The 22,395-nt window shown below is 32.2% G+C and overlaps 1 protein-coding gene across 1 annotated transcript in view; it reads left to right on the forward strand.

Moving 5' to 3' along the window:
* Positions 1-22,395, forward strand: part of MSH4 (mutS homolog 4) — a 67,723-nt gene that overhangs the window by 25,805 nt on the left and 19,523 nt on the right. Inside the window, exons 7-11 of the mRNA XM_011355515.2 lie at positions 1,040-1,212; positions 3,944-4,011; positions 17,412-17,486; positions 19,923-19,987; positions 21,077-21,246. Of these exons, the coding sequence (XP_011353817.1) occupies positions 1,040-1,212; positions 3,944-4,011; positions 17,412-17,486; positions 19,923-19,987; positions 21,077-21,246 (551 nt within the window). The remainder of the gene's footprint in view (positions 1-1,039; positions 1,213-3,943; positions 4,012-17,411; positions 17,487-19,922; positions 19,988-21,076; positions 21,247-22,395) is intronic.

The following is a 22,395-nucleotide window of genomic DNA, read 5'->3' on the forward strand; positions in this document are numbered from 1 at the left end:
ATATATATAAAGTGCTTAGAACAATGCCTGGTACATACTGTGTTCAATATATATTAGCTATTCTCACCATCAACATCTTTGCATGGGTCTTAACTGATCGTTCTTCCTCAACCAAGCTAAATGAAGCAACCCACTTGGTCATTCTTTGTACATCCCTGTTTGTCTGTCTGTTTTTTTAAATAGTTTCGTACCTAAAATTATTTTCTTTCTTTCACTTGTAATTCTCTAACTTCTTAAATTAGAACAAAGCGATTATATTAAATATTCATTTTTATCAACGTAAAAGTTCTTCTCTCAAGGATAAATTGTTATTTATTATTTTACTTTCATATATATATATATATTTCTTTTTCTTCCCCTCTTTAATTCCCCTGCCCCCAACTTCCACCCATGACTTATGGATATTGCCATTTCCCCTTAAGAACTGGATCTCTGAAAGTGGGGCATCTTCTCCCACATGCTTGCAGCGTGCACCTGGGGCCTGGTGCCCCGGGCGCACTTGGGGAGCCTGGCATACCTGGGGCCTGGTGCACCCAGGAACGGTCCGTGGCTCCACCTGGGGCATGAACCCAAGACCTTCTGCATGTAAAGCAGACATGCTAACCACTACACTATGGAGCCAACCTGCTTTCATATTTTTCTAACACAGGAAAAATTTTTATATCTGTATTATATCAATTATTATTGATCTCTTGCTATTACTGATGGAATGCCATGGACTAGAACATTTTATATTAGTCTGAATCTTGTACATGACCTATGAAAAAAATTGTTAAATATAAGAAAATACTGTTGATACTTGTTAATCAAAGTGTCGTTCTTTGACTGACAGCATACTTGGATGCTTACTCAAAATGTAGATTCTCAGGCCTTGTCCTAGGCTTACTGAATCAGAATACTCCCATTATTTGTGTGCACATTAAAGTTTGAGAATCACTACTGTAGATTATAGTATTATTTAACTATGAAGTAAATGGCAATTTCCTTGAATTTTTCCTTTGTATATTTGGTGAAATTGTTTTGACTTGTGTTTTTTAAGGAATAATCACACTCTCTTTGGTATTCTAAATTATACTAAGACTCCTGGAGGGAGCAGAAGACTTCGTTCTAATATATTAGAACCTCTAGTTGATATTGAAACTATTAACATGAGATTAGATTGTGTTCAAGAACTACTTCAAGATGAGGAACTCTTTTTTGGACTTCAGTCAGGTAAATGAGTATCATCTAATTTAATAAATATAGACTATTAGAAAAAAATGCATCGTCGTCTTATAAGTCAGATTAAGGCCCACCCTAATGACTTTATCTTAACTTGATTATATCTGCAAAGATCCAGTTTCCAAATAAGGTCACATTTACAGGCCCTGGGGTTTAGGACTTCAAAATACCTTACTGGAGGATGCAATCCAACCCATAACATGAGGTAAGAGAATTGCCCTTGGCACCTGGCTATTTGTTCACTGGCATGGCAGTGCAATTTTCTTCTTAAGCCTATAGGTGGAAAGACAATTTATATGCATTGTTCCTAGTCCAGCTACTGGTTTCTAGCAAGTTCGTTTGCTTTCCATACCCCCATTCTCCTTCCACCTCTCCTGGTGTTCCAGTAGTGGAGACTGAAGTAGCATATGAAAATCGAGAAGGCATTTACAGCCTGAACAGTTTTTCCTGAGTCCAATTCCAAATACCTTTTAATTAGTATAATTCCTTCAAAATTCTGACATTATATTAACTGTGACTTTGCATTTTCAGTGTTGAATACAGGCACTTTTTTTTGTATATTCCAGTATATTTTGTGAGACTTTGTAAAAGGTAAAAGGGGGCCATTTTTAACTGGTAACCCTTTTCTTGTTGTTCACAGCAACATTTTGTTGGCCTACCTTTACCTGGCATTCTGTATAATACATAAATGCCAGGAATAGAAAAAGTCATTTAATCATGTAATGTTAATCAAGCCCAACCATTTCTATGTTTTCTGTATTTTGACAGTTTATAATTTATCTTAGCATTAAAAAGTAGAGGAGCAGAAATACAACAGTTTTTATAGTTTATTAAAATGAGAATCCAAACCTCATTTAAAAAAAAACTCAGTACCTACTTTATTGTAGGCAATTTGTAGGTATTAGGGATAAAAAGATGAGAAAGATTAAGCTATACGTTTATGTCCTCAATGAACTTACATTTATGTTAGAGAAACATAACTCAGTATGCCATAGTGTGGTAAATGTGTCAGTAATTGAGTATTTATGGGAACACAGAGGAGGGAAGTGGGATAAGGATAGAATTCAGGTAGAAGTCACAGATAATATTTCAGTTCTGTCTTAAGGGAATGAGTAGGATTTTGACAACAGGAGAATCCTAGAAATGATATTCAAGAAAAAGGGAATATACCTATGCAAAGTATGTTGATGCACATAGGGATAACGAAAATATTTTTTAGATGTGGTAGGGATAAAGATCAGGTATAAGTGCCATCAGCTATGATGTTGAAGAGTCATTCCTTTTTAGGGTACACTTGTTTTTCTGGGAACTTGGGAAACCTAGAGTTAACATAAACTTCTGCAGTTACACTTATGTTGATATAAAAGAGCTTGCTGCATTTAAGGCATGAACAATAGTTATTTATGACTTAAAACTTTAGAGAATGGCAGGAAATGAGCATTGGGGCTAGCTTATGAAGAGCTTTTATATAATGCTAAGAAATTTGAATTTTATCCTGCAAGAAATAGGGAGATGACAGTTCTAAACCATGAGAGTAATATGATCAAATCCTTATTTTTGAAACATTCTGGTTGTTAGATTTGAGGAAGGAAGAAGGAAGAGACTGAAAAAGAGAAAGACTGAAGTGAAGACTTTAAGAGAGTCTGACATTATAATCACATGTAAAATGTTATAATAGTATTATGTCATATGGAACAGTATAACAGTAGTATACTCAGCCTCCTTACTCTAATTGTTAAAACAGTTTTAAGAAAATTTACTGTAGTAGCTGCAGATTAGAAAAGGACACAATTTTAGAAGTAGGCAAACTGAAAGCTATCAGAAGATACTTAGCAGTTTCAATAGGAAGCAAGTGACATAAAAAATTTTTGAGGGTAATAGGTCAGACCACTTTATGTAGAGTATCATTAAGTCTACATAAAAACTTTCGAGGTCATGTGTTACAGTAATAATAACCATGAGTCATTAAGAAATAGTTACTGTAGTTTACTGTATTTTAAGAATGGGGAAAAGAGTGCACTCTTAAAAAGACCTGCATGTTAAATGGTTAAAGTTAAAAAACAAACAAACAAAACAAAAACAAAAAACAAAACCTGGGAATATTTAAAAGGGATAGGTTATAATTATTTATAAATTTACTTTAATAGAATACCTTAAACTGGAAATGAGTTAGGAAGAGTAAAATAACAGCTCTGCTATGTGCAAGGTACTTTACACATATTATCTCACCTAATCCTCAACAATCCTAGGAGGTAGATGTCATTGTCCACATTTAAAAGATGAGGACATCTAAAGTTCAGAGAACTTACATAACTTCTAAGAGGTTACATGGTAGTGGTTGAACTATACTTTTAACCTAATTTTTTAAGCATCAGGAATGAAAGTCAGAGATCAAAAATGTGGGAAGAAAATTATGACAAGCAACATCTAAAAGCCAGAGAAGTAGTTTCAAGAAGGAAGGAGTAATCAACAGTGTCAAATTTTGAAGACAGATTGTGAATAATCAAAAGTAAAAAAAAAAAAAAATTAGGATTTATTGCTTTATTCCTGGCACATGTTAGATAGATAAAGAATTAAAGCAAGTAATATTTACAGGTAGAAGTGTTCTATTTTATTATTTGAGGATATTTTACATAATCTGTGTTTTTAAACTGTAACAGAGTTTTATTTATTTTATTTTTTATTGTAACAAATTTTTAAATATTCATATTTTTTGTTTCAGTTATATCAAGATTTCTTGATACAGAGCAGCTTCTTTCTGTTTTAATCCAAATTCCAAAGCAAGACACGGTATGTTTATATATAGATTATATGTTATATTATTATACATTGTGATATAACTTGTCTTAATGTGATGTAACAATTGAAAAATATAAAAATGTTTTGGTAAACCACTTCATTATTATTTAATATCTAGATTTTTAGTGCCATCTTAAAGCAAAATTTTCCCCCAGTGTATTATCTTTTATGTTATAGTAAAATTAAAATTTTCTTTCTTGAGGAATTGGTGTATTTTTATTAACCAAATATTTACTTAAAGAGTTTATATATAATTTTCAAAAAAACTTAGATTATAATTTACTTAATAAATAACTAGATAAAAATTATGTTAGATCCAAAGATTATAGGTGCTTCTTAAAAGTGATCTTTATGTGAAGTTTGATTAGTCTTCAAATATGCTTAACCTTTAAGAATGAAACATCATCTTTGGGTATTTTTTTATTTAAATATTTAGTGCTTGTAGGCACATCTTTCAAAGAAAGTAATAGATGCTTTTCATTCTCCTGTTTAGGATGAATTGAAAAATATTTAATGAAATCATATATAATTTTGCTCATATGCTTAGAAAGGAAAGAAGTCCTTGTACATCAGTAAATTTGATTTAAGATTGGATTACTTTGGAAATCCATTGCAGGCTAATCTATGTTTGGGAAGTCTTTCCATATTGTAGTAATAACACTCTTAAGGTTCATTTAAAATATAAACATCATTAGATAGAAAAGTTTTGTCTGTTGGAAGTTTTTTTTTTAATTATTGAAACACCTTATAATTCAATATGTACAAATGGGAGGTAACCTAAAACAACTGATGTCTGGAACAAAATTAGTTGGTTTCATAAAATGAATTTGGAAGTATTTCCTCATCTTCAGTTTTCTGGTAGAGATTATAAAGATCTGGTACTATTTCTTATATAATGAAGAGAATTCACAAATAAAGTCATATGACCTGGAATTTTCTTTGTGGGAAGGTTTTTGACTATAAGTTCCACTTCTTAAATTGTTAGGATGCCATTCTTCTGAATGAGCTTTGACAGATTGCGCCTTTCAAAAAATTTGCCATTTCACCTAACCTGTCAAATTTATTGGCATGACATTATTCATAATAATTTCCTTATTATCCTTTTTATATCTGTAAAGTTTGCAGTGATGTACTTCTCTCATTCTTAATGTTGGTAACTTGAATATTCTCTTTTTTTTTCTTAGTCTAGCTAGTGGTTATCAATTTTATTGGTCTTCTCAAGAAACCAGCTTTTGCTTTCACTGATTTCCCTCTTTTTTCCTATTCTCCATTTAATTGTCAGTTTTATTTCCTTCTGCTTATTCTGTGCTTAGTTTGCTTTTTTTTTTTTTTTTGAGGTTACGAAGGTAGAAGCTGAGGTAATTAATTTGACTTTTTTCTTTTCTAATATAGACATTTAGTACTATAAATTTCCCTCCAAGTAATGCTTTTGCTATATTTCACAATATTTGATGTTGCATTTTTTTAATTCAAAAAAGTTAAAGATACTTGCTAATTTCCTTTTTGATTTCTTTAACATATTAGTTATTTAGAATTGTGTTATTAGTTTCCAGTATTTGAGAACTTTCAAGGTATCTTTCTATTATTAATTTCTAATTTAATTCCATAGTGGTCAGAGAAATATATTGTATAATATGGATCCTTTTAACTTTATTGACACTTGTTTTTATGGTCCAGAATATGATCTGTCTCGGTAAATGTTCCATATGTACTTGAAAACAATGTGTATTTTGCTGTTGTTAGATATAGTATTTTATAAATGTCAGTTCAAGTTGATCAATAGTGTTCTTTGAGTCTTCTGTATCCTTATTGGTTTTTTGGTCTATTTGTTCTATCAGTTACTGAGAGAGGGGTGTTGATATCTTCAGCTATAATTGTAGATTTATCCATTTTTCCTCGAAGTCCTATCAGTTTTTGTCAAAGTTTCGTTATTGGGTATATAAACATATAAGATTGCTATGTGCTCTTGATGAATCGACCCCTTTATTTTTATAAAACGACTCTCTTTTTCCCTAGTAATATTTTTTCTCCGAAATCTATTGTGTGATAATATTAATATAGCCACTCCAGCTTTCTTTTGATATGTGTTAGCATGGTCTGTCTTTACCATTCTTATGCTTTTAATTTATTTGAGTCTTTTATATTTAATGTGGATTTCTATAGTCAACACATATTTGGGTCTTGCTGTTTTGTGTATAATCGGAGAATATCTTACCTTTAATTGGGATATTTATTCCAGTTACACTTAATATTATTGATACTTTTCCATTGAAATTTGCCATTATGGTCCTTTTTTTTCATTTATCTCATCTATTTGCTCCTTTTCTTTTTTTCTGCCTTCTTTTGTATTAATTATTTTGTTTATGATTTCATTTTATGTCCGTTGATTTATTAGATAGGATTCATTGTTTTGTTATTTTAATGGTTGCTTTAGGGTTTATAGAATACATCTTTAGCCAAATTCAGTCCACCTTCAAATGATATTATATCACTTCACATAATAGTATAAGAACCTTACAATAATGGCAACAAAAGAAAAAATAAACTAGTGGGACTACACCAAACTAAAAAGCTTCTGCACAGAAAAAGAAATAATCAACAAAAAGAAAAGTCAACTACAGAATTGGAGGAAATATTTGCAAATCATATATCTGATATGGAGTTAATATTCAAAATATATGAAGGATCATACAACTCAACAGCAAAAATCAATCAGATTAACAAATTGTCAGAGAAACTGAATAGATATTTTTCCAAAGAAGACATACAGGTACTTGTAAAGACATTCAGCATCAGTAATCATCAGGGACATGCAAATCAAAACCACAGTGAGATAGCACCTCACACCTGTTAGTATGGTTCTTCTCTACCAAAAAGGCAAACGATGGCAAGTGTTGGCAAGAATGGGAGAAAAGGGAACCCTTGTGAATTGTTGGTAGAAATGTAAATTGGTGCAGTCACTGTAGAAAACAGTGTGGAGATGCCTCCAAAAATTAAAAATAGAACTACTGTATGATCCAGCAATCCCACTTATGGGTATATATCCAATTTAATGTAAACAGAATTGCGAAGAGAGATCTGTATTCCTATGTTCATTGCAGCATTATTTACAATAGCCAAGATATGGAAACAACTGAAGTGTTTGAAAGTGGATGAATAGATAAAGATGTGGAAAAATATATACATGAATATTTTGCAGCCATGAGAAAGACGGAAATCTGCCATTTACAATAATGTGGATTGACCTTGAGGGTATTATACCAAATGAAATAAGCCAGAAGAAGAAGACAAATACTGCATGGTATCATTTATATGTGAAATCTAAAAAAAAAAAACAAAAAACAAAAAAACAAAAAAAAACAACAAAAAAAACCAGTACAAACTCATAGAAACAGAGTGGAAAAGTGGTTGCTAAGGGATGAGTGGATGGGGGAAATAGGGAGAGGTTGGTGAAAGGTTATAAACTTTCAACTATAACATGAATAAGATCTGAAGATCCAATATAAAACATGGTGACTATAGTTAATAACACTGTATTGTAAAATTAAAATTTACTAAGAGAACTTAATTAAGTATTCTTACCAAAAATGTAAATATTTGTACTTTAAATATATTACAATTTTATATGTCAATTATACCTCAATAAAATGAAAAATAAATTCTGAAGGAAAATTACTTCATGACCTTGACATTTGAAAATATCAGGTCTGTTATTTTCTTACAATTTGTGTTTGATGTTTCCTTGTCATTAGATTCAGGTAACTTTTGCAGGAATATCACAGAAGTGAGCCTGTGTTCTTTTCATTGCATCTGATCAGATGACACATGGTTTTAAATATCTCATTATGATGATATTAACTTTGTCCCCTTGATTGAGGTGGTATCCACCAGGCCTCTCCACTGTAGAATTACTATTTTCTCTATGTAACTAATAATTATTCTATGTGGAGGTACTTTTAAACCATGTAAATATCCTGTTCCTTAGCAAACTTTCAATTTACTTAGTCTCTGTAGACTCATGTTTTCATATTTTATTCAATTGCTTATAATCTTTTACTATCAATATTGATTTTTATTCTCAAATTGTCTTAGATTTGACCAATGCAAGCCTCATTTAATTTGGTCTCTATTTCCTTTGGAAAGACACCCATCTTTCTTTGAGCACTTCATTATCTTCTGGCTCAAGAAAATGAACAGTCTTTTCTTGTACATTCCCTGCTCCAACCTTAGAAACAGCTATTTCTCCCAGGAGTCCTAGTTCATTTTGGTGGGGTATGGTGTTTAGAAATGAAGATTTGTTTACTACATATACTCTTTGATACTGGGGTATCACTGCTCTCAAGGCTAGAAAATAAGTATGGAAATGAATACATGCATAAATATATGTGCATTTACTTCTATATTTTTGAATCCATCTATACAATTGGAAACAATGAGTTCACTTGAATACCTCCAATTTCAATCCAATATCCCAGGGTTTGTATTAATTTTTTCCCTTTCTGTGATTGTAACTCCTTTCTCTGACAATGACAAACCTCACTCCCATTATCCTTATATATGAACATATTTGACCCATCCTTCTGTATGTGACCAACCTCTGACTACTACCACTCTCTTCTTATGCAGTTGCCATCCTCACTCGTCCAGGGCTCCAGTACTCCTTGCCAAACCACCCTCCTATGCAGAAATCTTTCTCACCTTTCTCGATCTCTGACACCCTGCATTAAGCTGCCCTCCTATAGAGACTTTCCTTAGCCTATTTGAATACCAAAACCTATGCCAAGCTGCCCCCTTGCTTGGATACCTTCCTGACCTTGTTCAGGCTGATGTACTCTGTGCTGGGCAGTCCTCCAGTATGGTGCCCTCCTTATCCTCTTGTGCTGTGCCACCTCTTTATCCTCAACCTGTTCTGGCTTTGCTTCCCCTGTACCAGGGGTGCTCTGATTTTCCTACTTGGACCCTGACAACTAATATTAAATTGCAATGTTCATACTAAAATAAAGTTATTTTTTAATACATATGAAGGGTTCTTCAATTTACTTTTGGATGTGTTCTTGCTAGCATGTGTTGCTAACCTTTTTTACTTTGTATTTGTTTAGCAGTGTTTTTGGAGGCATGAACTATTTTAGGATTTTCAGAGACTTAAAAATGAATGATCAATAAGGAATGTAAACACACAAAGCACTATAGCTAGTCTTTATGACCTTTTGCCAAATGCCAATGCTTTGGATATTTTCAAATGAGAAATAAATAACTTAAGGAACAGTTTAACTTATGAGTGATATGTTTTACACAGAAAAATGCAATGTAGGAACAGGAAATGGCTACTCTATACTGATAGTTAGTATGTGTATTAATTCCCTAGGGCTGCTGAAACAAAATACTGCATACTGTGTGACTTAAAACAACAGGTATTTATTATCATTCTGGAGGCTAGAACTCTAAAATCAAGATATTGGCAAGAATATGCTCTAAGACCTATAGGGGAATCCTTTCTCTCTCTCTCTCTCTCTCTCTCTCTTTTAAATTAACTTTATTGGTGTGACATTGCTTAATAAAATTATATAGGTTTCAAGTGTACAATTCAATAATACATCATATTGTGGGGAATCCTTTCTTGCTTCTTCCCAGCTTTTGGTATTTTTTTTGCAATCTTTGGTGTTCCTTGGCTTGCTGCTGCATAACTTCAATCTTTCCCTTCCTTGTCACTTAGTGGCCTCCCTGTATGTCTGTGTCTTCACATGACTTTTTTTATATAACACCAGCCATATTGAATTAGGACCCCACCCTACTACAATATGACATCATCTTAATTAATTACCTGTTTCCAAATATGATCATATTTTGAGGTACTAAGTGTTTAGACTTCAACATAGCTTTTTGAGGGGACACATATCAAAAGATTTTCTTTCAATTTTATTATAAGAAAGAATTAATCATCAGATTACACCTAAGAGCAATCTCTTTGTTTTCAGTTTATATAATCTGTAGTGTTATACGGTCACACAGCTTAATATCTTAGTGTATTAGCTACAGGAATTAGTAACATATATATGTTTGCATTACACCATTTCTGGTTATATTAGAGGAATATCTGTTTGGCCAACTAGCTTTTTGAGAAATATATGTGATTAAACAGTCAGCTTCTGTAATCAATTTGACTATGAGATTTTAGGAGAGTCCTCTGGGCGAGTTTTAAGGTAATTCCATAAATTGAGAATCTGGAATCTTTTTCCTGTCTGGAAAAGGCAATCTGTAACAAGCTCCATAAGGTTTTTAAGGGTAAGTGTTACGTTTCATCCTTTTTAGTTTGTGGAGGATTAGTCATAGTTGTAAATCTTTTCCTAATCACATTTGTTCTTTGTGGAGGCTTTTTAAAAATACTTTTCAGATGAGATTTACTAACTTTTAAGGAAACTAAGCAGTATATTGACTTCCTACATGATACATGAATTTCAATATTCCTTATAGTACTTCTCAGTTGATGTTTTCTTAAACATGTGGAGATATATTCTAAATGAGGCTCTTTTCTTCATTTAATATAAGTACATATCTTTTAATTAAACACAGTATTTACTTAATTAGTTCAGACCTGTGCTGATTAAATTGCATGATTTGCAAAAACTTGTGAATGAACTAAATGTTCTGTGGGCTGAATTATATGCTTTATCTTAAACTTCTGAATGAATTAAATGTTCTCTGAAAATTTTCAGTGTGGATTTGGTTGCCTAAGATAAGTTCTAATTTTTTTTCTCCTTAAGACTATTGATTTTAGAAAATGCAGTTTTCTGATTACAAATATTTACTGAGAATAATGCTTAAATTTCTTATTTGAATTATTAGCCTAAATATCTTCTTTCTATAGAATATTTATGACCTTACTATTTAATGTGTTGTATTAAGAATGTTTGTGTTTTTCATTATAAAAGTCCAAAATTCTTTCTCCAACATTTGAAAATGTCGATGTTAAACAAAAGTTTTCAAGTTTTTACTCAACTTTCTTTGCTTTACTTTGAATAACTTTTCATTTTTTTCAATTGATTTCAGACTGCCATATAGAATATTTGTAATACGTGGGCTCCTTTTTTCATTCATTCGACAAATGATTTATTTTACCAAGCAGCAAACATGCTAGAGATATTATAAAAAGTAAGTTTCTAAGCCAAAGGAATTTATAAACCAATGTTAGATTAGGTTTAAAAAAAAAGTAGTTATGGCATAGTATTATCAAGGACTATAAGAGATCTGATATCCTACCCTACCTGTAAGCCAACAGGTTAGCCTGACACAGTTTCCTATATGCTGAGATCTGAGACTCCTAGATCAGAGAGAAAGGACTTTAGTACTCATAGCAATAGCGGTAACCAGAGTATCAGCATTTTTTTTCAGTGTTCTCCCAAAGCTCCATTTCCTCTAGGGTGATGTGAAAAGGGCCAGGTGATTGACACTTAACCATGCATAATGTTGCAAAAGAGAATGCTGAGCTTAGGGAATTTGAATTTTGTCTAATGGGAAGTAAGCGTACCTCCTGCTGTTCTGAAAGAAAACACTATTTTTATCTTCCAGGACTATAAGCAAAACTGTCCCTTGCTCTAGAAAGATGCACTATATCTTTCAAGGTTATTCACTGTACAAAGATCCTTGAAAAGACTGTGCAGAACAAAGACAGCCAGGGCCTTTGCTCACAAGATATGCAGAAATGTATAAGGCCAGTAGAGAAATGTCATCCAATTCTTCATGGAGATACCCTCTCTTTTGCTGGCTTTGAAGAAGCAAACTGTAAAGAGACTCTGTATTTTTTTATTGCTGTATAACAAATTACCACAATAAAAATTACCATAGCAACTTAAAACTACACATATTTATTAGCTTATAGTTTCTATGAGTCAGAAATGTATGCACATCTTAGCTTGGTCCTGTGCTTAGAGTCTCACAAGCTACAGTTAAGGTGTTATCCAGGGCTGGATTCTCATCTGGAGTGTTCAGCTATGGAAGGATTTTCCTCTCTGCTTATTTAGTTCCTTGCAACTGTAGGATTCATAGCAGTTTACTTCTTCAAAGCTAGCAAGGTAGGGAAAGGTTGGAGACGGAAAGAAAAATTGAGAGACAATTACCAGGGATATAAGAGGTTAAGAGTGTGCTCGTATGCTTGTAATAAGACAGCTTCTCTACAGCAGGATTTCTCAACCTTGGCACTACTGACATTTGGGTCTGGATAATTCTTTTGCTGCCCTGTGCATTGTAGGATGCTTAGTAACATTCTTGGTGTCTACCCACAAGACTCCAGTAGGGTCTCCCGAATTTAATTTTAACAACGAAAAATTTCTTCAGGCATTCCAAATGTCCCCTGAGGCGCCAAAATTTTCTCCCAGTCTGTTGTACAGACTAATGGATAGGAGTTAAGTGATCGTTCACATGTCTTCAGAGTAAGACAATTTCTTTATAAAATTCCATATCTCTATCAGAGTCATCTGGAGTCTTGGAATTTTTCCTGCTTCTGTCAAGACCATCCTCCTACCAACTTTTACTTAAAATGGTTTGTGTGAACCAATGTTTGTATGAATCACTATTTGCTTTTGAACCATCAGAAATAATCTCTTCTTGACCCTATACCTATTCATGTAAATCACCACAAGAAGCCTAGTAGTACTCCTAAATTATTCCTCATATGTCTCTGTACATCAGTTTTCTGTCTTTATTTCTACCCTTATCCATCCCATGATACCCTTTCATGCTCCCCACTTGCACTCAAGGTTGGTTATGGGCAAAATCTCTTTTATTCTTTACCTTGTTCCTCAAACTGAAACTTGTATCTTCTGGTATGACTTCTGTTTTGCAGACTTCTTAAGTGGTAGCTCTCTTTACATTCCTCCTCCTGTAGAGTTTAAAGGTGTGTACTCAGATCATTCTCCCTAAAAATCACCAGTTCGACTCTAATATTGTCAGAGGGCCCTTAAGACTGTCCAGCAGTCATTCTATGTTGTCCTTGCCCATTTGCTTTTTCATGCTCTGAAAAACTATTTCAGTTCATTTTCTCTCCCCTTCAACTTTCAGCTCCTCTCTGGGAGTGATTATGAGATCTGTTTCCTCTATCTTTTGGGTATACAGCTAGACTATGTTTCTCAGACTCCCTCCCAGAAGAAGTGACTGAGTTTTGTCTAGTGGAACATGAGTAGAAGTGAAAAATGCTACCTTAGGCCTTATCCATAGAGAATTTGCCGCTTCTGCCTCTTCTAGATAGATGCATAGGATCCAGCAGAGGAATGGTGAGGCCACGAGATAGAAGGAACCTGGGTCTTTAAATGACACTTGTCGAAGATTGCCCATCTACATAATCAGAGCCACACTGGACTTTGTGTGAACAAAAAAATAAGATATTGTTATTAAATCTTTGAGATTAGAGGAGGGAGGATTATGTTATAGGAATTTGTGTTATTTACCTTAATACTAGTTCCTTCCCCTGCACTATTCTTAGCTGATGATTACCTCGCTTCCTTCTTCACTGAGAAGAGTGAAGAGATCAGAAGAGAACTTCTATAAGCTCCTTTGACTGCATTTATTAACACTTAGCATATATTGTGTCTTCTTTCATTACTATGGATAAACTGCCTGTGTGTCCTCCTGCCTAAAGCTAACCCTTTTACTTGTGTTTTAGATTCCATGACTTATTACCTCTTCATGGAACAGTATTTTAGAATTTTTCCTGTCTTATGTCTTTCATTTTCCCCCATTTTTACTTGTTTGTTTTTTCTCATCAGCATACAAACATGCTCTTATGACTCATTAAAATAAAAAAAAATTTGCTTTATTTTACTTCCTCTTCTACTTCTTTCCTATTTCTCTTTCTCTTTACAGCAACATTCCTTGAATTACCTGTAATTGATACCTCTAATTACTCTCCTTTTCTCTCCTAAACCCATTGCAATCTGGACTTGACCCTCATTTCTCTTATATAAAAATTACTCTTGTCAAAGGCCACTGATGAGCTCCACATTGCTAAGGCTTGTAGTTAATGGCAGTACTCATCATATTTTATTGAGCAGCAAAATTTGACACTGTTGAACACATTCTTTTCCATGAAATAATTTCTTAATTTATCTTTCAGTAGAATAACCTTTTCTTCCTACCTTTCTCTATATTACCATTTTTAGACCTATTTAAAAAGTAGTGAGAGACATACATACGGAAAACACCACAAAACAGAAATGCAGTGCTCATTGATTTATCAGAGTGAACCTCCATGTAATCACCACCAAGGTAAAGAAATAGATATTGCCATTGCTTCCCAAACTCCCGTTCTGCTCCTTCCTGTCATTATTGTCTACCTCCCTCCAAAAAAAACCCCCACTTTGTAGTAATAACTTTCTTGTTTTCCTTCATAATTTAATTTCACTTGTTCTTTTAAAAACGTTACACATAAATAATTATTTAGTTTGTTTTTTTTACATCTGAATTCTTTTAGTTAATATTATGTTTGTGGAATTTAATCATATTTTTGCATGTAGCTGTAGCTCAGTTATTTCCATCGCATTATAATATTCCATTGTATTAATATGCCATTATTCATTTCACTGTTTGACTTCTGAGTTGTTGACAGTTTTTGGCAATTATAAATAATGCAGATGAGCAATCTTATACCTGTTTCTTAATTCAGTTGAGTATACATTTTTATTGGGTGCATGTGAAATTTCTGAGTCATGGAGTATGCATATTTTTAACTTCAGTAGGTAATGACAAAATATTTGCCAAAATGTTTTTCGCAGTCATTGTATCAATTTATATTCTCATCGGCAGTCTATGAAAATTTTCATTGTTCTTTCCCCAAACCTGATATTGTCAGGTTAAAAATTTCAGCCATAATGGTTGATAAATAATGACATTTCATTATGGTTTTAATTTGCATTTTCCTGTTAATGTGAATAAACATCCTTTCATATAGAGAGAGACTATTTGAATACCTTCTTTTGTGAAAGTCTTGTTCAAGTCTCCTGCCCATTTTTCTTCTGGGTCATTTGTCTTCTTTTGTGATTTGTAGAGCTTTTTATATTTTAGATTTGAGCCCTTTATTGGTTCTGTGTGTTGCAGATATCTTTTCCCACTTTGTAGTTTGCTTTTTCACTTAATATTGTGGAGTAGATGCTGTTGGTGTGCCATCCACATCCCCTTGGCATTCACTTTTGTATAAGGAAGACTTCTTATTACAAGCAGCTGAAAAGCTCACTGCCCGAAGACTTTCTCTGGCCATAAGAGAGACTACAATTGTTGCTCTGGCAAAAGGTCTTAACAAATACTGAATAGGAGTAGATGAATAAATATCCTACTTTTTCTTACCTGCAGAAATAGCTTCTGAAGCTTAGTCTATGCCATCTCTGATGGGTCTCCAGCAGAATTGAGCCATAGCATTATACAGCAGTAACCAGACCATCAGTGCATCCTGTATTGCTATCCTTCCCTTTCTTTATTTCTTCCCCACTCTCTTGCCTGTACTTACTAGAATTACTTTTGAAATAAATTATTTGCCTTCAAATTCTAGTTTCTCAAAGTTGGCTTTTGGAGAACCAGTCCTGAGTAAGTGGTTTTTTGATGAATGGAAGTTCTTAATTTAAATGTAGTCTAGTTTATGTTTTTTCCTTTGTAGTTAGTGTTTGTTGTGACCTGCTTAAGAAGTCTTTACCTACCTCAATATCTTGATTAAACCCATGGGATTTTAATTTATGGAGGTGACTGAGTGACAGCATGAAGAGGCTAATGCCATTAAAAGAAGATTTTTATTACTTGCAGTTCCCAAGAGGAGGGAACATGCCACACAGGGTCACATGAGAAAGTACTAGGGTTGGTCAGGAATCAAAAGGAGTGAATGGAGAACATTGCAAAAGCTTGTATTATTACAGTAGTGGTAAGTTGTTAGGTGGAAATGTCCCTTTTGGGGAGGAAGCAAAACAGAGATGTTGGGGTTTGTGGTTGGAGGGCTTGTAATATTATTTTTGTGTGCTCACAAAAGCCTGACCATGGGGGAGATGTGAACAACTTTGGCCATTAGTTTGTCTCTGTGATTAATGGATGTCAAGTCATTAATTATGAAATTTATAAAAACTGGTTAGAACACCCAAGGTAACGAAGATATTTTTCTTTTATTCCAGATGTTTTATTGTTTTAGTATGATGTTTAGATATACAATCCACCTGGAATTGATTTTTGTGTGTGGTGTGAGGAACGGACCATGTTTCATTTTTTTTCTCATATAGATTCATAATTATATTGGCACCATATATGGAAAAGACTGTTTTTCCCCACTGTTGGGCAATTAACCTTTGTCATAAATCAAGTACTCATATATAATTGGATCTATTTTTAGATTCAATTCTGTTCCATCAGTCTCTCTGTCCTTGTTCCATTACCACAGGTTTTTAGTTATTCTAACTTTATTACAAATTGATATTTGTGAGAATTAATCTTTCCACCTTCTTATACAAGGGTATCTTGGCTATTTTTGGAAGTTGTTCTCCTTTGATAATAATGATGATAGCTCTATTCTGTTTGGTGAATTTTATTTATTTTAATCTTCCAGTTTCAGAGATTTATTATAAAAGAGCATAAGATAATTTGTTATAGGACTAAAAACTTTCATTTTGGTACTTCTTCTTAATTGACCCATATGGTCATAGAACAGTTCAAGTATTGTGCAAGCAATGGGGATAAAAGTTAAGAGACTTAAAAAAGAAACAGTGCCATATCAATTACTATTATGTCTTAATAGTAATATCCTAAAACTTTTTACCGGTATTAGTAAATTAGTCCATCCACAGAACATCTTCATTTCCCCAGTTTTAGTACTATTGCTTAGCTTTAGACATAGTACTACAATTTAATTTATAAGAAGTTTATTTATAAAATTTAGTGGTGATGTTGCTTTATTTTGAAAAACCGTAATTAATTTGGACCACTGGAATTATGAAAATTGTTTTGCTTGCACAAACAGGAACCAATAAGGGACATTGGTATTGTTCTATAATTATCTGGTAGGTTTGGATTTTGCTTTTCAAATATTGTCTATCCACAAATACTCTTTGTGCCTTTTTCAATTAATTCTAGTCTCTTTAGTGCTTAGGATTGAATTGTATCTCTTATTGCTACTATGGTTTAAAGTATACCTAAGTGGCTGAAATAGAAGTGAAAGTTGGATACAATGAAGTAAACTCTTTTCATTGTCAGGAGATTAGTGCACTAGTGTTACGGTGGGTCACTAATTTATAAACAATGTTCAGGCTGGTATCCTGGCTAGGTATATATATAAACTTACATGGAACATGATAAGTGTAAAATGTTTAAGAGGAAAACCAACTTTTGTATTAAATATTTATGGTGTCTACATTGGATTTTTATGTTAATAGGTTAATGTGGCTGAGTCAAAGATAACAAATTTAATATACCTAAAACATACCTTGGAACTTGTGGATCCTCTGAAGGTAATTTATATGTGTGTGTATTATACAAAATATGTCTAGCATCAGTTTTTTAAAACTTTTTGTTTTGAAAAAATTTCAAACTTAGAGTTGCAAGAATAGTATAATTAATTATCATATTCTCTCTACATGCACAGCTTTCACACACATATTATTATCCTTACTATTATTCTTACTGAACCATATGAGAATAAGTTGTAGTACCTAAATACTAAAGCGTATATCTTCTAAGAACAAGGATATTCTCTTATGTAACCACAATATAATTAATAAAATTTAGGGTACTTAGTATATTTCTTACTGTTATATAATGTATAGCCCATATTCAATTTTTAAAATTATTCTAATAATGTTTTTTATGGATTTGTTTTTTCTTGATACAGGGTCTAGTCCAGGACTATGCGTTATATTCAATGTCATGTTTCTTTTTACTCCTTTAGACTGAAAAGTTTCTCAGCTTTTCTTTGTTTCTCATGGTGTTGACATTTTGAAGAGTAAGGTTCAGTTATTATATACGATATTCTTCAGTTTGTGTGATTGTTTCCTCATGGTCAAATTCAATTAATGCATATTTGGCCATAATACTGTATGAGCAGTGTTGTATCTTATGATGTCATTTCCTTGTGCTTGGTGATAATAACTTTGATCAGTTTCTTTTCTTTAAAAATATAAGTAATCTATGGAAAGATGCTTTGAGACTGTGTAAATATCCTGTTTCTCATTAAATTTTCATTGATTTAGTGTTCATTGGCAAGTATTACCTGGAGTAATTGTTACTCTGATGGTCACAAAATGGCAATTTCCTTATTAACTTTTAAGTACTATCCTGTACAAATTTTTAAAATTAAAGTGACAAGAAACTGCTTTTTGTTAAAAGAAAAAATAATGAAAAATGCGGAAGAATTTTTATAGCATTTATTCAAATATATATATATATACACACACATATATATAATAAAAGCAATTTGGCAAAGATTTCAAAAGTATTGTCATCTTTCTTAGAATAAAAGAATTGTAGTAATAAATCTCCTCCCTAAATTAATAGATTTGATGAAACACAAATTTCAAACTTTGGTATATCAAAGGCAGTGTAAAAGCCAAAGAAATTTAGGAAAAATTTATGGCAAATAACAGACAAAATATTGATTTTTGTCATCATGACTCATATAATTTCCTAAGAAAATACTGGAATGCCAGTGGAAATAAGGAAATGACCCCCAAATGGAAATCAAAGTGGTTAATAAATAGTACAAAAAATGCTTAACCTCACTATCAGTCAAAGAAGTAAAAATTAACACCATAGTTTTTATCTACCAAAGATGCAAAGATTTTCTTTTCCTTGATGGATGTAATACTGCTAATGAGAGAACAGTGAGACAGGCAACTTCATAGACAGCTGGTAGGAGTACAAGTTGTACATACTTTACAGAATGTTTCAAAACATATATCTTTTGACCCTGTAATACCACTTCTAGAAATTTGTCTGAAAGAACTATCAAGAAATGTCAACCAAGATTTATGCCCAATGATGATCATTGCAACATTATTTATATCAGTGAGAAATTATAAGTAGCATAGAACTCTTATAATTAGGGAAAGAGACTATTTGCTTCCCACATAGTGGACTACATGAGAGGAATTATTTAAAATATTTGCTATAAAAAGTTTCTAATGCTCATGATATAGTAAGTTATCAAGTGAGGTGAGGGAGAAAAGGAGCATGTGATGATATAAAATTTTTATTTAAATAAGCGACAGGAAATATCCCATAATATTTAGAGTGTTTATCTTTGGAAGGGTGATAGAATTATGAGTGATTTAAATATTGTTTATGCTTTCATGAATTTTCTAGTTTTTATCAATGTGTAAATTTTTTTTATTCAGAAGCAAAGAATATTATTGCCATTGCCTCATAGCAAACTAAAAATTCAGTTTAACTGTTTCTTCTCTTTTCTGTTTCTTCAAATAGTGACCACTTGAAGTTTCCATTAAGCAAAATAAAACCCCTACTTTTACCATGTAAGAATAAAGAAATTGCTCTATTTTTTAATACACAAAGCACTTTTTAGCTTAATGTAAATATAACTCAAATTTTGGAATTATATGTAGAGTACTGCTAATGTACAATAAAAGTTGTTTAAGTACCTACTTCTAATAAGTAGTTATGTTAACAATTAGTTGGAAGACAAGAAAAATAAGAGTCATAATAGTGAAGCATTGGAGGCCACTACTAGCCTTGTGCTTTTTATCTGGTAAATGGGAAAGAGATCATCTGTCCTCACCTATATAAAATATGTTATTTGTATGTAAATGGAGAAGATGAAGCAAAAAAAAAAAAGCACTTGGTAAGCTGTAAAGTATTAAACAATTGTAAAATGCTATGTTTGAATAATGTCATGATTTATTATCCTTAACTATCTTTATTTTATTCTTTAATAGATTGCTTTGAAGAACTGTAACACACCTTTATTAAGAGCTTACTATGGATCCTTGGAAGATAATAGGTCTTTGTCACTCACCTGTTAATAAAATATCCGATTATTCCTTTCTTCTTGATTGTAACTGATTTTAAGGATACTAATTATATACTGTAAAGCAATTGCTTGAGCTTTGGTTAATAGAACCTTTAAAATATTCATAAAATTCTAACTATACATTTAATCTTCTAAATAATAATAAATAGTATAATAGCACATTGAGTGTTTGTGTTAATGGACAGTTAGAATAGCATTAAAAATTGAAATCATACACAATTAAAAATTTTCTCTTTAGCTATTGTCCATGGAAAGACTTGCAAATATAAAAACTATTTTTTTCTTTTTTTAATCATGAAGGGGCTAATATAATACAAAAAAGATAGCAGACATGAATACTCAATAAGATCTACATACAGTTTAAGTTTAATGTTTTTTTTAGAAGTAGCACCTTGGTTCTTGACCAAAAAGACTTGCGGTACTTAACAACTGTTATTTCATTGATTCAAGATTCACATCTTGTGTGAGGCCACAAATTGAGGTTAATAATAAAGCCAAATTAATCACACATAAAATACAGAACAGAATAAAACAAAAGATTAGGAAAACAAGTATTACCAGACTTATGGCTTGCATGATCACTGCACTTAATTACTGTTACACTGCCTCACAATATCTCTTTAGTCTCTCTTGCTCAGTTGAATGCAAGGACCATATATTAATCCTTTTTTGAATCCCTGCATCTAATACAGTGATTGATAAATCATATAAATAAATGTTTATTGAGTCAATGAGCATGAAGCCAGAAATTTTATAACGGTTGTTTAGGGGTGTATTTTATAGTCATGGGCACAGTCAGCATGTATAACTTGGGAGATCTTTTTATTAGCAGTTGTAGAATTATTTTAGGAGTCTAGTCCTGACCAACAAAATAGTTTAAAATTGACATAGTCACAGTTCTAACTTATGTAAATTTAAACATATATATTGCTTGTTAATTTTCAAAATAAGTTTTAATAATAATTTTAAAAATATTATTTGCTATCATTAACTGGGACTCAAATTATTAATTAAAATAACTATTTGACTTAATTGCCTATAATGTTTTTTATTTTTTAGGTTTAGAATCATACTCGAAAAGATTAAAACAGTAATTAATGATGATGTAAGATACATGAAAGGATGCCTGAACATGAGGACTCAGAAGTGCTATGCAGTGAGGTCTAACATAAATGAATTTCTTGACATAGCTAGAAGAACATATACAGAGATTGTAGATGACATAGCAGGTGACTTAATTTAATTGAGCATATTTTTCTGTTTTTTTAGAAATAAAATGAACTTTTTAAGGATATACTGTACTCTTTTGCTAGTGATAAATCACCATACATAATTTTAATTTATTTCTCATTATCAAACATATAAGTTTAACACATACTATCATTTAAGGAATCTTTTTTTAAAGATCTCAAAGTATTATAGTATCCCTATTTTTTCTTCAGTTACATATAGAGTTACCTTTATACAGCATTGTGTATAAACTACATAAAAATGTTGGTTATCAGTACTAAATGATTTCAGTGGAGGGAGAGATGTCATGTTTGTATAGAAGAGGTAGCATTTGAGTGAGGACAGTAATTCATTTAATAAATATTTATTGAGCTCCTAGTAAACATAGATACTATACTGAGTATAGAGAATACATACCAATAAGACAAAGTCCTCGTCCTCATGGAGCTTATGTTATAACAGAGGAAACAGACGATAAAGAAAAAGATACACACATGCACATATACACAGATATGTGTGTATATATTTATTAATATTGATATACATCAATTACATATATAATTTTACATGGATATAAGACTTGAAAAAAAATATAGTAGATTAGAGGGGTAAGATAGTGACTGGGTGTTGAGGCATAGAGGATGGTAGTGTTTTTATTAGATAGAATAGCCTAAAAAGGAATTCCACCCACTGGCAGTGGTACAGGCTGAAGCACAAAGGCATCAGGAAACCTCAAGAGATAGTGAAAAAATTTGTTAGGATTGAAAAGGGTATTCTCTTACAGAAATATTAAGAAATAAGATTAGAATTGTAGCCTAGGGACCAGAATTTAGTCTTTGAAGGCCAGGAGTTTGGATTTTTCCCCCAAGGAAAATGAAGAGACACTGAGATGTTTTTGCTTAGTGGAGTCAAATACATCAAGAAGATATGTTAAATGACTTTGAGTGGAGCAGTGGAGACAGGGAGACAATTTTAAACTATTACAAGTTAACATTATTTACAGTGAGAGCTATGTGTATGAGAGGAAAGCAATGCAAAGGAAAAATTGGTAAGAGTTAATAATCGAGTAGATATGGCCATGGCAAAAGGAAATGTAGTCATTGGTCCTAATTGAGATTTCTCACCTGAGAATGATGGTACCAGTAAGA

The sequence above is a fragment of the Pteropus vampyrus genome, unplaced genomic scaffold (genome assembly GCF_000151845.1).
Source record: "Pteropus vampyrus isolate Shadow unplaced genomic scaffold, Pvam_2.0 Scaffold22, whole genome shotgun sequence".
Lineage (NCBI taxonomy): Eukaryota > Metazoa > Chordata > Mammalia > Chiroptera > Pteropodidae > Pteropus > Pteropus vampyrus.